Source organism: Pelophylax lessonae (genome assembly GCF_965119305.1).
Source record: "Pelophylax lessonae genome assembly, chromosome: 1".
In the NCBI taxonomy this organism is placed as follows: domain Eukaryota; kingdom Metazoa; phylum Chordata; class Amphibia; order Anura; family Ranidae; genus Pelophylax; species Pelophylax lessonae.
The window spans coordinates 730743867-730760465 of NC_138768.1; the positions used below are offsets into that span (position 1 = coordinate 730743867).

The 16599-nt window shown below is 41.2% G+C and overlaps 1 protein-coding gene across 1 annotated transcript in view; it reads right to left on the reverse strand.

Moving 5' to 3' along the window:
• The window catches only part of TUSC3 (tumor suppressor candidate 3), a 457774-nt gene that overhangs the window by 62779 nt on the left and 378396 nt on the right, over window positions 1-16599 (reverse strand). Inside the window, exon 7 of the mRNA XM_082244046.1 lies at window positions 7723-7786. Within this exon, the coding sequence (XP_082100172.1) occupies window positions 7723-7786 (64 nt within the window). The remainder of the gene's footprint in view (window positions 1-7722; window positions 7787-16599) is intronic.

A 16599-nucleotide genomic window follows, 5' to 3' on the forward strand; every position in this document is an offset into this window, starting at 1 on the left:
CAAAGAAATCCACACAAATCCAAAACTGGTATATAGGCACGGGTCTTGCAAAGGAGATAGGTCAAAATGTTTCAATAAAGCTTAGTTCATCTTTCTCAAAACTTGAGAAGTCTTGAGAATAATGGACTGTGCTTACTTAAACATTATTAATAAAAACTTTTCTGTTTTGATCTATCTCCTCTGCAAGACTTGTGAGAGCTTCTATACCAATTTTGGATTTATATACTTACCTATTTTCAGGCCACTCTAGTACTATCCCTGACCTCCCCTGTGTCAGCCAGCGGCAGCTTCAGGGGAGAGGAAAGAGCACACTGACAACAGCTAGTAAAGTCTGGAGTAGTGATGTCATCCATAGGCAGTGGCAAAGCTAAATATTCTTTCACCCAGGTCAAAGACTCAGTTCAGCACCCCCTCCCCATCCCAGAGGGAAGTTCTCTATCCATACACTCCCAGCCCCCTGCCCAGCGAGGGGGAACGTAATAAATACATAGATAAGCTATAGGATGGTAATAATAATAAAAGTTTTGGTAATAGAGATTTCAAGCCCCACTTCTGTAGTGGATTAGGATGGGGGCCACCAAGAAATAAGAAGTGAGCCCTCCCAATCCGCTGTGGGGGTGAGGCTTGAAGTCACCACAAAGCGCTGCTGCTTTCTTCTGGCATGGTGGCTAAGGTTGCCATCTTTTCTTCAAGCCAATTCCAAACACCTTAGTGGCACATACCAATTTTTATTTTTTTATAGTATACACTATAGGATTGTAAAAGACCCGAGACACCTTTGGATACCCCAATGAGAAAAGCAATGTTTCATGCGTTGTGTACTACATTGAGTTAAAAGTTAGAGGGGGTTTAAAGGGGCATGGTTATATAAAACAAAAGCATTCTTGTACCCATAAAATATACTAAGATTACTAAACCAAATGTCACTGTAAAAATATGAACTTGGCCTAACTTATAAGTTGACAATGTCACTCGGTAGACCAGTGGATAATGTGTTGGCAGTGTCAGGTGGGTAATAGATGGTGCATGGGCAGTGTCAATATGGCAGAGACTGATGTCAGTAGGGGAGAGGTTGGTGTCAGTAGATCAGTGGATGGTGTCAGTAGAGCAGTAGACGGTGTAAGTTGAGCAGTGGACGGTGGCAGTAAGGAAGAGTTTGGTGTTAGTAGGGCAGTGTATGGTGTCAGTAGTTTTTTATTTTTATTCTTTTTTACCATTTTTTTAAATTATTTTTTACATTTTTTTGAGAACATCAAACCCCTGATGTCTCACTTTTAGGACAGGAGAAGGAATTGAGGACATAGGTTCTTCAATTCCTTTCTCTGCAGCCTCAACTTAATGAATAGGGAGTGGTCTGTGCTGAGCAGTTTCCTGTTCATTCACAACTGAACCATAGTAAACAACACAGTTCACTATGCTTCAGTTATTAATAATCATAACCGATCACTAGAGATGTCGCAAACATAAAATTTTCCGTTCGCGAACCGCGGACGCGAACTTCCGCAAATGTTCGCAAACGGGCGAACCGCCATAGACTTCAATAGGCAGGCGAATTTTAAAACCCACAGGGACTCTTTCTGGCCACAATAGTGATGGAAAAGTTGTTTCAAGGGGAATAACACCTGGACTGTGGCATGCAGGGGGATCCATGGAAAAACTCCCAAGGAAAATTACTTAGTTGAAGCAGAGTTAGGTTTTAATCCATAAAGGGCATAAATCACCTAACATTCCTAAATTGTTTGGTATAACGTGCTTTAAAACATCCAGTGTGTGTATACGATCAGGTATGATGTTGTATCAATCAGGTAGTGTAAGGGTTACGCCCGCTTCACAGTGACAGACCAAACTCTGACAGACCAAACTCCCCGTTTAACGCACCGCAAACAACCGCAAACTCCCCATTTGCACAAGGTTGGATACAAAGCTAGCCATGTCCCATTCCTTGTCCTCACAGACGTCATTGTAGGTCTCTTCCTCCACCCAGCCACGTACAGCACCAAGGGTCCCCAAAAGGTGACAACAAGCCCCCTGGGACGCCTGCTGTGGTTGGTCTTCCACCTCCTCAAAGCCACCTTCCTCCTCTGACGCCTCTTCTTCAGACTCCTCTCTCTGCGTTGCCGCAGGTCCAGCAATTGACAACAACAAGGCTGCTTCTGGTGGTGATGGTGACCACAACTCTTCCTCCTCATGCTCATCTACGGCCTGATCCAGCACTCTTCGCAGGGCACGCTCCAGAGATTGGGATTATGGGATTAGGTCGATGATGTTGCCTTGGGTTTGACTGACCAGGTTTGTCACCTCTGCAAAAGGACGCATGAGCCTACAGCCATTGTGCATGAGCGTTCAATAACGCGGCCAAAAAATACCCAGCTCCGCAGAGGCTGTCCTCTTTTTTTAAATTAAAAAAATCTGCTCTTACCAGTTTAATCTCTGTTTTGGGAGTATGTGTATGGAATAGATTTTAGGAACCGGGAGATGGAAAAAGATGGTTGGTCGGTCCTCTTACTTCCAATTTGGGGCACTGCGCGTGCGCCGTGCATTGTACTGTGCCATCCTATATGAGTGGTGTGTTAAGTAGTACTTTTCCTATCAGTTTAATCCCTGTTACATCCCCTATCAGGGGCCGGTGTATGGAATAGATTTTAGGAACCGGGATATGGAAAAAGATAGTTGGTCTGTCCTCTTACTTCCAATTTGGGGCACTGCGCGTGCATGGTGCAATGTACTGTGCCATCCTATATGAGTGGTGTGTTAAGTAGTACTATTCTTATCAGTTTAATCCCTGTTACAGCCCCTATCAAGGGCCGGTGTATGGAATAGATTTTAGGAACCGGGAGATGGAAAAAGATGGTTGGCCAGTCCTCTTACTTCGAATTTGGGGCACTGCGCGTGCGCCGTGCAATTTACTGTGCCATCCTATATGAGTGGTGTGTTAAGTAGTACTATTCTTACCAGTTTAATCTCTGTTTTGTCCCCTATCAGGTGTGACTCTCTGCTTTCAGGCAAGTCAACCCCAAGACAATGTGACACTGTCGTATCCGGGATGTGGAATAACCCCTGGGGAGCTGGGGGGAGCAAGACGCAGCAGCAGAAGAGGACTCAGCCGAGGAGGTTAGCGAAGAGGATGGAGTAGGAGGAGTAGAGGAGGTGGCAGCAGGCCTGCCTGCAAGTCGTGGGGGTGTCACCAACTCCTCTGCAGAGCCACGCATTTCATGCTTGACAGCCATCAGCAGGTTTACCCAATGCGCAGTGTACGTGATATACCTGCCCTGACTGTGCTTTGCAGACCAGGTATCAGTGGTCAGATGGACCCTTGCCCCAACACTGTGTGCTAGACATGCCATGACTTCCTTTTCCACAATAGAGTACAGGTTGGGGATTGCCTTTTGTGAAAAAAAAATTCGGCCGGGTACCTTCCAATGCGGTGTCCCAATAGCTACAAATTTTCTGAAGGCCTCAGACTCCACCAGCTTGTATGGTAAAAGCTGGCGGGCTAAGAGTTCCAACAAGCCAGTTGTCAGATGCCGGGCAAGGGGGTGACTCTGTGACATTGGCTTCTTACGCTCAAACATTTCCTTTACAGACGAAAAACCAAAAATGTACAAAGAGCGATAGACTCCTGCGCTTAAGGGGTGGCCTTGCGGCTGGTATCCGGAAAATGCGATTCAGGTCAAATTGTAGTAAATTAAAGGCTGTGCTGCCACTCTCAACGGGTCGTGGTAACCCAAAGAAGATACTGGAAAAGAGAAATGGACAGAGGGCGCACCAGCCTAGTGCATTATCTTTAAAACAATTTATTGTAATAGACATGTAATAGTCTATATACGTGTGAGTATAATGTGTATACATGTCTATTACAATAAATTGTTTTAAAGATAATGTGCTAGGCTGGTGCGCCCTCTGTCCATTTCTCTTTTCCAATATTTCCTTTACAGACACCTGACTGTGGGCAGATGAGCAGGAACTGCTGAAGGTGAGAGGCGGAGTGGCGGGTGGTTGAGAGGGGGCAAGGAGGACAGCAGTGGTTGATGTGGCTGAAGATGCTGGACCAGGAGGAGGATGGTGGATTTGAGTTTGTGTGCTGCTTGTACTCATTATGTGTTGATCCCGTAGGCGTTTGTGATGTGAGATCATGTGCCTTCGCAAAGCAGTTGTACCTAGGTGGGTGTTGGACTTCCCACAACTCAGTTTCTTTTGGCACAGGTTGCAAATGGCATCGCTGTTATCAGAGGCAGACACACAAAAAAAATGCCACATTGCTGAGCTTTGCAATGACGGCATTCTGGTGGTGGCAACAGCATGCGCTGATTGGCGTGCTGTCTGGCTGACCCCGGGTGCCGATACATGCTGTCTGACTGTGCCACTAGTTCCTTGCGAAGACCTCCACCTGCTTCCAACTCATCTCCTCCTCCTCTCTGTCTCCCCATCTGAACTTTCCCCCTGTTCTTCTTCTCTTCCACGGACACATCGTCATCATCAACCGCTTCACCTGTATTTGACAACTCAGCAAAGGAAGCAGCAGTGGGTACAACATCATCATCATCACACCGTAAGTCCATGTGTGTAATGCTGCCTGACTGAGACATATCCCTGTTATCTACATCCTCTGGCAATAATGGTTGTGCATCACTCATTTCTTCCAACTGATGTGTAAATAACTCCTCTGACAGATCAAGTGAAGCGGCTGCGGTGCTAGTGTTGGTGGTGGCAGCGGGCAGGCGAGTGGTAACTTGAGAGGTGCCCGAATCTGAGCTGGAGGTGGATGGTGCGTCAAGGTTCTGAGCGGAAGCAGTAGAAGATTGGGTGTCCTGTGTAAGCCAGTCAACTATGTCCTCAGAATTTTTCAAGTTGAGGGTACGTGGCCTCAGAACACTTGGCATTATTCTAATAACAAAGGAAATCCCAGCACCACAACCACGACGGCCCCTGTGTGGGTGGCCTGCCTCTTCCTGTCATTTTTTTTTAGATTAGTGGTACTATTCGTGCAAGGTACTGTGCCACCCTATATGAGTGGTGGGCAGTGGGCACAGTACAGTCTGTGGGCCTGACACTCACTGGCAGGCAACAGCAATTATATTACAGAGGAAAAATTAAATGACTTTTTTATCTGCAAGGTGCTGTGCCACCCTATATGAGTGGTGGGCAGTGGGCACAATACAGTCTGTGGGCCTGACACTCACTGGCAGGCAACTGCAATTATGTTACAGAGGAAAAATTAAATGACTTTTTTATCTGCAAGGTGCTGTGCCATCCTATATGAGTGGTATGCACAAAGTACAGTCTATGGGCCTGTGGCCTCTCACACGCAGGCAGGCAACTGCAATATATATATATATATATATATATACAGTATATATATATATATATATATATATATATATATATATATATATATAAAAAAAAAATAAAAGCAGACTGATGTATCAGCCCTAAAAAGGGCTTTTTGGGGTGCTGTCAGGACGCTGTCCTTACAGCAGATGAGTCTTCGAGGACTGGAGTGGACACAGAACTGGCCTAGCTAAAGATTTCCCTATTAATTCAGCAGCAGCACTCTCCCTGCTCTAACTAACACTGCAGCTTCAGAATGAATCTTAGATGGATGCTGTCCTTGTTTTTTTGTAGGAGGTGGGAGGGTCTGAGAGGGCGGGTATGCTAACTGGCTGGAATGTGTCTGCTTACTGTGAGGTACAGGGTCAAAGTTTGCCTCAATGATGACGTATAGGGGGCGGACCGAACATCGCATATGTTCGCCCGCCATGGCGAACGCGAACAAGCGATTTTCGCCAGCGAATAGTTCGGGACATCTCTACTGATCACTCACACTATTCATTCAGAAAAGGAAGGGGCCGGTAAATTACTTATTTACTGGCCCCTTCCCCCCCCCTCTCCATCCTGACACATTCCATAGCAGTCAACGAAAAGGTGAAAAAGGGGGAGCTGGCAGCAGGGTGTGTGTGTGTGTGTGTGCAGAAAGAGAGGAGAGGGTGGCATTTACTAGAACCGATCACCATCAGCTGTATTTTTCTCCTGCAGCCACTGATTTTGGCCTTCAGCGGCTGCTAGAAGAAAATACAGCCAATCGGATCTAGAAAATGCCACCCCCACCTTTCCTCCTTTCCTGGTCTGACTTCAAGGCTCAAGGTAGCAGGCTGAATCCCTGGGATCTGGAACCTGGCTTCCCTGGGATTAGCGGCAATATGGGCTCACAGACCAGCTGATGGTGTGAATGTAGCTCAGAGGCTCAGCCAGGTCAGTCCGGCATGATCCAACCTCCAAAATCCCAGCTAGTGTCAGCACTGCAGACAATTTGGCACCCCCTTCAAGTTGGCACCCAGGTAATGTGCCCCCCCCGCCACCCCCCCCCATGTTTTGGTCCTGCCACCCCCTAGTTTTGGCCCTGCCCTTAGGCATCAATAGTAGGGATCGACCGATATATCGAGGACCGATATGCACTTTCCCCGATATAGCGGAATCAGCCTTTTGATTTACCGATACTGCCGATATTTCGGGAAAGTGCATGTACTGGGGTGATGCCTACAGCTAGAGGCATCAACCTGGTACCAGTGTTTATAGCCGACGGTCGGCTGTCTTGTAATGACAACTGATGCGGCTGAGAAGCCGCTTGGCTATCATTCCAAGGAGCGGGAGGCTCACCCGGGTCTCCTGTCCCACCGGGAGACCCGGGCATCCTACCTTCACCGCTGCCGTCTAAACGGGTCTCCATCTGCACTGCCGCTGTCTGACCTAGTCTCCATTTCTTTGAATTCGGCGCCACCGAGTACCCGGAAGTGATGTCATGACATCACTTCCGGGTACTGGTGGCGCCGAATTCAAAATCTTACAGCCAAACTTACCATTTTGAATGCTTTAAGTGCAGAGGAGGGGTTTGGGGTCTTTTAGACCCCCAGATCCCTCCACCACAGTACCTGTAGCCATTAAAAAAAAAAAAAAATTTAATGTCCGAAAATTTCGGCCGATACCGATATCTGATGACCAGAATGTCGGTATTGGCGGTAAAGAAACAATATCGGATGATGACTAATCAATAGCCCATTTGTTGTCGGCGCTTACACCTCACCCCTGAAGCTGCGCTGGCGGACAAAGAAGAGGACCTGTTCACCTGACCAAACTAGAGTGGCCTGAAAATAAGTGTGTACATCTTATTTTACAGGTTTAGTTAGTATAAGTGTGAAGATGGGGGAGGGGACAGTTTTAGGGCTAGTTAGGTGTAAGCTGGAATTCCACCTTACAGTAAATTAAAAAGAACAGAAAGAAAACAGTGAAACTGTTGCCCTATTTTTTCATTGATCCTACCTTTTCTAGAAACTCGTACAGAGGTTTATTCTTTAAAACAGACCAAAGAGCAATATGGATCTGCTAAGTGCTCTAGCCTACATCAGTTAAAAGTGATTTCAGTTTACAGTAGTTTGATTACAGAGATGATTATTGATTGGAAGCTATGCGTTTCTGCACTTCGTACATTCTCAGTGCACTTTGTATTGCCGTACTGAATAAGCCACACAGACTGAACAGTAAGTATGACCGACTATGTAGGTTTATGTAGCATGACATCACAAACTCTAATACCTAAATATGATTTCAAGTTCAACATTTACCAAATCACCTATCTTGCTTTAAACCAATGCATGCATAATTGTATTGATCCCAAAACACACTGTAGCTTTAACACATAAATACAACTTTCAAAAATGAAAAGGATACTGAGTAGTAGAATGATGTGAGATTCTGCGACAAACTGTGCCTGGCTGCTTCCATGTATGTAACTCTGAAAAGAAAAACAATATATTTTGCTTTATGTGTTATATTGTGCATTTCAAAAAAACATATTTCCTGCAGAAACCTAGAAAAAATATGAATCATAAAGGCCAGTTTCATACTTTTTAGAATTTTCCTTGCATGCACTTCTAGATCAACCATTAGATTTTTTACATCTCAGCAACTGTGCAATAACAAGCATAATTCAATTTCCAGTACACAAGTTTGAGCATATGAGCATTAAACAGGTTATATTTTTCCATGTCTTGACATGGAAAAATATAGATAAAGTAGATAGATTTATCAATCGATCAATCCCACTTTTCAATTTACAAACACAAACTAGAGTAGAAAGAGGAGACATGTTTGCAAAGCCATGACTGAAAGCCCAAGTTCTTTTTAGCAGAGGCACAATGGGTTGCTAGATCTACTAGCTGTAGTAGGTACAAATAGCAGGAGGACAGACCCTAGCCCTGCTTACCAGCCACTTAAGTATTAGATCACTTAAAAACTTTGTAATCTTTTGATACATTGGATTGTTAGTCAACAGAAAAACAAGTTGAGTACCTCTGGCTTTAAACATACCTTCCAGTAACTTTACAAATCTGCATGAAGAAATACTTGACATGTTACAGTATGGAGAAACATTATACTTTTCACAAAATGTGCACCTTTTATCTCTTACAGAGTCCATCTATAATGTGCCTGCATTAAATAATTGCAATGGCCTCCCAAGCCTTCCTGCCAAGGTTGACTATGACAGGAAAAGCTCCAAAACGTATTGATTTCAGGTACATTTATATTGTACATTCACATCAGTCCCTGCCCTCAAATAGCTTACAGTCTAAAGTCCATAACTCCCTTTTATACATACACATACAAGGGCCAATTTACCTACCAGCATGTCTTTGTAGTGTGGGAGAAAACCAAAAGAAACCCATGCAGGCCCAGGGAGAACATGCAAACTCTGTGCAGGTAGTGCTGTGGTTGGGATTCGGACCAACAACCCTAGTGCTACTAGGTGGAGGTGTTAACCACTTAGCCCCTGTGCTGCCCCACATTACTTCCAAGTAATGTCTGAGCTTTTCTCTCTACGCATGGGCAGCCTCACAAGCCAAGAGGCCAACAGGAATGTAAAGAAAGCAGGAAGGCACAGGCAAGATTTGGTGCGATCAAGAATTTTCCAAAGGTTTTCTGTCAAAATAGTCTTTAATTAAGTTGTGACAGAAGAGTGTTGGAGGAATTTCCTCCCCTCCTTTCGCCTGTTGATCAGTCTGAAGCAAACAAACTGTGTAGCAAGCCGCAAGGTAGAAAGCTAAATCAGGGAGCTGATCTGTGTCAGAGATTACTATTCAGCAACACGCATCTACTGCACCTGCTCTGCATCTAAACCTAAAAAAGGCTCTAGGGAAAAGGAAAAAAAAAACAATAATAAGAATGAATAGTCTCCATTATAAGGCCTATAAATTAAAAAAAAAAAAAAAGTTGTCCAAAGAAGCACTGTTGGGTCTATGAATCCGTGAAGTGTGAAGGGTACCAAAAGATATGTAGCCCACCATTGCAATCCACAGTATAGCACAGTTGTTGAATATATAGAGAGAGTGCTGCGCAAATGTAAACTAAAACGTTTTGAAACTCATATACGGTGTAGAACAGGTATGCTTAAATATACCAATTAACTGAATAATTATGTTCAGATGTGATGTGAATACAAATTCCATTATATGTGATCATACAAAATTATGACCCTGTGTGAATAAATATACAAATAAAATACCTATGAAATTTTAACAAAATATATATATTCAATATCAGTCATACACTCACCTTAAGGGGAGTGATTGGTGCTAGTGGCATACAAATTAACCCATAGTAGTTTGCAGAATATCACAAGATTTTCACAGTATAGCACAGGATCTCTGCCAATGCAGACAGGTCAGCTCTCCCTAACATAGTAACATAGTAGTTAAGGTTGAATAAAGACAATAGTCCATCCAGTTCAACCTGTGTAGGTGTGTGTGGCCGTATTCATTTCCCATACCCCCAAATGTTTTTATCCTTGAGATGTACGTCCAAGTGTCTTTTAAAAGTAGCCATACTCCCTGCAGTAACTACCATTTGTGGTAGAGAATTCCGCAGCCTTGTAGCCCTTACTGTAAAGAACCCCCTGCGTAGTCTGAGGTTAAATCGCTTCTCCTCTAATCACATTGTATGTCCTCGTGTCTTCATACATTCTTTGCAACTGAATAGTTTTTTCTCTACGTTGATATCACCATTGAGGTATTTCTAAATTGCTATTATGTTCCCTCTCAGGCGTCTCTTCTCCAGGGAGAATAAATCAAGCGCTTGTAAGCGCTCTTCATAATTTAGGTCCTCCAATCCCCTAATTAGTTTAGTTGCCCTTCTCTGGACTCTCTCTACCTCCAACACATCCCTCCTGAGGACTGGCGACCAGAACAGGACAGAATACTCAAGATGCTGTCGGACCAGAGTTTTATACAGTGGCAGGATTATAGTTTTATCTCTGGAAAATATCCCCTTCCTTATGCATGCTAATATTCTGCTGGCTTTGGCAGCTGCAGCTTGACATTGCATGCTATTGTTAAGTTCTAACATTGTCTGACATTATGACATAGGGAGCAGGGTTATTAATTCCTTCAGGGAATTGGCTCTTGTGACTCAGTTGACCAGGGGCAAAGGGGGTGCACTGAATTAGACACAAGCCCTCTTGTGTTCTACAGGGTAAATGTCCCACTAAGTTGGGTATTTCCTTTTTTTACCAAGACATCTTCACTACTTTACATTTAATAAAAGTATTCAATAAACACAAAAAATGCCTCACAGGGATAAGTGATGCTCAGCAAATGTAATCCACATCAGCCATGTAAAGTTGTTGCATTTGTTCTAAAACTTTTTTTTTTTTTCTAGAAGTCCAAAAGATAAAAAGTTGACTTCTGATCAGTTTTCTTGAAATCGACATGTGGCAGGCAACCAAATTGTTCTGCAGCGCCTAATTTACCCAATTATGAGTGCTGAATTCTATCAGAATACAGAATAGCATTACAGTCTATACTGATCAATATATACCACTTTCCACAATACAACTGCTATTACAATTGTAAAGTCAACTGTCACAGAAATATACTTAGGTGACAAATGACATAACTTGGTGGACATATTGCCATAATGGACAATTGGATGGATTTGTAAAATAGCTTTCTTAAAATGATTGCAGCTGTTTGTTTTATAGCTTTTACAGTTTAAAGTAAACCTGATTAGAGATACTGTATATGGGGACTGCCATTGCTGACTTCCTTCATGAGGTGCTAACTGGCTAGCTGTTATGTCGGCAAGTTTGTTGGTTTATTGAGGAAGAACATTTGGTTAGTGGTGCATTAAAGTCTAATTACCCTTTACACAGGTATTGCAAGGTAGATCGTATCAGTTACTCTCTAACCCCATAAGTTGCACAAGATGTAAAAGTGTTAAAGTGTATCTACATCCAAAATATATGAATGTATACATTGGATACTGGAAGTTTACCTTGTAATTCTAATTGCCATTTTTTTTTTTTTAAATGCAAGTTAAAATGTAATTTCTATCAGGGTGACATTACTTACCCACTGTTTCACAATGAAGCAGTGGCATAGTCACCCTGGTGTGCATGCTCTTGGTTCATGCCTTAGGACTCTCTGTGGATGCATGGCATGCCTAAGAGCCTATTTAGATAATGGGAGTAAAAGTGTTTAAAATCTGGGACAACTTTTTTTCCTCAACAAAAGTGGATTTATAAAAAAAAAAAAAAGATCTATCTATCTATCTATCTATCTATCTATCTATCTATCTATCTATCTATCTATCTATCTATCTATCTATCTATCTATCTATCTATCTATCTATCTATCTATCTATCTATCTATCTATCTATCTATCTATCTATCTATCTATCTATCTATCTATCTATCTATCTATCTATCTATCTATCTATCTATCTATCTATCTATCTATCTATCTATCTATCTATCTATCTATCTATCTATCTATCTATCTATCTATCTATCTATCTATCTATCTATCTATCTATCTATCTATCTATCTATCTATCTATCTATCTATCTATCTATCTATCTATCTATCTATCTATCTATCTATCTATCTATCTATCTATCTATCTATCTATCTATCTATCTATCTATCTATCTATCTATCTATCTATCTATCTATCTATCTATCTATCTATCTATCTATCTATCTATCCATGTAAATAATTCCCCCCCCGTCTCATTTTAGGAAAAAAATGTATCTGAAAATACATACATAATATTTAATTAACGGAAGGAAAAATCCTGCTATACATACAATAGCTTAACATATTGTATTTGCTTTTTATTTCACAGACCTCACTAAGGAAGAAGTTTATTTCATTGGCCATATCTTTGGTATTTTATTTTAATCAGTAAACATTAGCATTTGAATATAATATAAGATTTTTTACACTACAGATTTTCTCAAAGATTTGTTTCTCTAATCAGAGTTTCCAAATTGACCCACTCCAGCACATAACCCCTGCTTCTGATCATCTCTTTGTCTACCTGATTATAATCTTATGAGTTTAATAAATTAGCTCTTGTGAATGTTCAGTTAAACATCATGTGACTGTAATCAGAAAGGCAGAGATGATCAGTAGCGTTCAGTAATGGAGTGATGATATTGGAGGGTCTGTAAATGAAATAGTGCAAAAAAAATGTATAAAAGAAGAAATCTACCAGTCCACCAAATAGCTCATTTGTAAATTCCTCATAAGAATCAAACTTGATGCTGATAAAATCATTTATGTATTATGTATGAATCCATGGTTATACTCATTGGGAGGGAAAGGGGGTGGGGATTGAACTGTTACATAGTTACATAGTAGGTGAGGTTGAATAAAGACAATAGTCCATCCAGTTCAACCTGTGTAGGTGTGTGTGGCTGTAATCATCTCACATACCCCTGAATGTTCTGATCCTTGAGATGTAAGTCTAAGAGTCTTTTGAAAGCCACCATACTACCCGCAGAAACCACCTCTTGTGGTAGAGAATTCCACAATCTTGTAGCCCTAACAGTAAAGAACCCCCCACGTTGCCTGAGGTTAAAACGCTTCTCCTCTAATCGCATTGTATGCCCTCGAGTCCTCATGCAATCCCTTCGAATGAACAGCTTTTTTTCTAAGCTGGGATCCCCATTAAGATATTTATAAATCGCTGTTGTATAACAAAAAAATAAAAAATAAATTAAATGGAGATAATTTGATTACAAAAACTAATGGAAGGCTAAGCTTTCCTTAGAACTGATATGAAATGGTTATTGGGTTAAATTTAGAAGCTTTGTTTTTGTTATAACCATCTTTTCTAATGAAGTTAAATCACCAAAAAAATTTCATTCCAATTTCACCATGCCATACAACTATTTGCAAGAGAATATATTGTATTTCACATACGAAATGACAAACTGATGCAAGGGATCAACATTTTGTTTTACAATTAGGATACATTGCTTCATATTAGCAAGTGTTGCACACATCGGTCTACTGTGTATTTGCAATTTTACTTAATGCCTGCAAGAGTCCCAGTCCAGATGTTTCCCCATCCTACACTATGCACAGCCTGCTGGAATTTAGTTCTGAAGTTTACTTTGTATTTTAGCATAATGTTATCTCATTACAAAACCTTTTAGGTCTAAACACGAATATTCGGTTAAAGATTCTCTGATTTTAAATCACAATTTAGCCTGGTAAAACTGAGCATGATATAATGCTTCTTTTGTTCAGATTTCCTAAAAATAAAAAAAAAAAGACAAGGCCATATGGTTTTTCTACAGGTGGCCAGCTGGTGAAGCCGTAGCTCTGATCCCTTTGGTAAACACACAACAAATGTTTGCAGTTATGCTATTCTAGGCAGAAAAGTCAGAGCATTTCAAACATCTGGATTCTGACTGCAAGAAACTGTGTTGTCTTACTTTGTTAGATTTTAGAATTTTTTAAGTAGTATTGAGGTCAGGTTTAGAAAAATCAAACTCAAATAAAGAAAACAGGGTGAAAAAACAGTAGACAATCAAAAAAATGAGTTGCACAATCTGTGTATTAGAAACCAAAAGGTGCCCCATAAAAAGTGATCCTAAGGTGACTTTTTTTCGAGGTGAAAACCATTAAGGTGAACCTATCCTATCCCCATCAAGGTGCCGACTTAGCGGGCTCCCTGAACAGGTAAGTGTTTATACATTCAAAGTCAGCAGCTATAGTATTTGTAGCTGCTGACTTGAGATTTTTTTTTCCCCAGGCGGAACTACTTTTTAAGTGCTCAACAATGGCTTGAAATGCCTGAGAAATGACATCACCTATAAGCTCCATCTTCTCCCCTGAAGTCACCACTAGCTGACACAAGGGAACCGATCATGTGACCGGGCCAGAGCAGGATGAAAATAGGAAAGTATACAGTTCTTACTTACACAGATTAGTTAGAAAAGGTGTTAGGAAAAAAAAAAACACGCACCATAGGTAAACCCTATTTTGGTTAAATATTATTCTGTTATGATAAATATACATATGTTTAAATGCTTTGTAAAATACAAATGCTAACTACTACTGTACTATTGTTGTATTTAAAAACTTTTTCAATAAATGTTTTTAAACAAAAGAAAAGGTGTTAGAAGTGGGGAGAGGACATTTTATGATTAGTCAGCTTTATCTCGGAATTCTACTTGAAATTCGTTGGAACAGGGCTGGCATCAAAATTAGTACTTATCTGGCAATGACTGGCAATTTATTTCCAGAAGAGGTTTTGTTGGGAAGGAAAAGAAGCTTCTTTAATGCAGAATTTTACCCATAACGACGTGTTAAAAATAATGTTCTTTAGCAATTCCACGTTATTAATTACCTTTAAAATTAGTGTGTGTTGTAAATATTCTGATACGCCATTACATAATAGGTTTACCCCCCTCCGCCATATGGAAGAAAATGAGGAACATAATTATTTTTTAGAGGAAGGGAGGTCCCCATGGAGGGGACCTCACAACCAATTCCAATCCCCAGCTCCAGGAACCCCAATCCAGAATCACGACTGGAGAGGGAACCATTATCAATTAGACAATGTCAACCAGAGCCTAGGAAAAAGAAAAGACAGAGAGGATGCCGAGGAGGAAGACGAACCAAAAAGGCAGAGGCCCAGATAGGTACAGGTATCTACAATCTTAGTGGGGTTCCCCTTACAGAGGATGAATTAAAAGTCCTAGATAAGGGGCTAAAATTTGCCCCCATTAGGAATTTAAATAAATTCCAAACCTATGTGAACATACAGAAATTCACGAGACAGTTGAGTATTAAGAAATATTTTTTATCTAATCCTGTCATTCGTAATTCATCCTCCTCTACATTTCAACATTCTTCTCTGCGCAACAAATCTACCTTTAATCCGCCTGGACAGGACACTAAGCACCTTGAGGTGTTCAAACACATGGTGTGTAGTGACCTTGATAAATTGAGATATAAAAAAGCCTATGACCCAGTATATGTTAAACGGGGTATAGCCTCTCTAGAAAACCGGAGTGATATTGTCATCCGTCCGGCGGATAAAGGGGGTGGATTAGTGGTACTCAGTGGTAGCTACTATAAAAATGAGATGTTGAGACTCCTGAGTGACCGCTCCACCTATCAAATTTTATCAAAGGACCCTATGTTAGAGTATAAAGAGGAACTGCACAATTTAACGACAAGAGGTGAACTGAGTGGAGTCCTCACTCATAAGGAAGCTCAATACTTGGATCCTTTATTTTGTAGGAGGCCTATAATATACTTCTTACCCAAGATACACAAGCAATTGGAGAACCCACCTGGCCGTCCTATAGTTAATGGAATTGACTCCATTACGGCCAGGTTGGGACAATATATAGATTATTTTCTTCAGCCTGTTGTACGAAAAACCAAATCCTTCCTCAAAGACACGAAACACATTATTCAAATACTCAGTGTGTTACCCAGCTCATCTGAATGTATATTGATTACAGCGGATGTTGGATCTTTATACACTATAATTGACCACTCCGATGCTCTCTGTGCTGTAAAGTGGGGTTTATCACAAACACAATTACCCAGGAAGCAAATTAGGTTCCTTCAGAGAAGTTTAAAGTTTTGTTTGAATAAAAATTACTTTTGGTATGACCACAGTTTTTACTTACAAGTCAAAGGTGTTGCGATGGGGGCTAAGTTTGCTCCCAGTGTGGCCAATCTCTTTATGGCCCACTGGGAGGAACAAGCTGTTTTTGCAGACTTGCCCCCACAGCTTATTTGCTATCGTCGCTACATTGACGATCTGTTCATGATTTGGCAAGGTGATATGTTAAGTTTGGAGGCCTTCATGAACAGATTAAATAATAATGTAAAAAACATCGTTTTAACGTGGAATATACAACAGGAAAATATTGTGTTTTTAGACTTGGAAATTTTTAAAGTTGATGGTGGTTTTAAAACTAGGAATTATTTTAAACCCACAGATCGAAACTCTTTTATCCCCTTGGACAGTTGTCACCACAGACAATGGTTGTGCAATATCCCTCGCGGACAGTTCACACGCTTAAGGCGCAACTGCACCTTAGAGGAGGATTTTATTGCACAATCAGACACTTTAACAGGAAGGTTCTTGGAGAAGGGTTACGACAAAAAAGACATAAAGAAAGAATTAGAATGGGTTAAAAATACAGAGCGAGATCGTCTCCTTGAAAATTCCAGATCTAAGGAAATTGATACACAGTCCCGGCTTGTCTTAGATTTCAACATCCAGCACAAAAAAG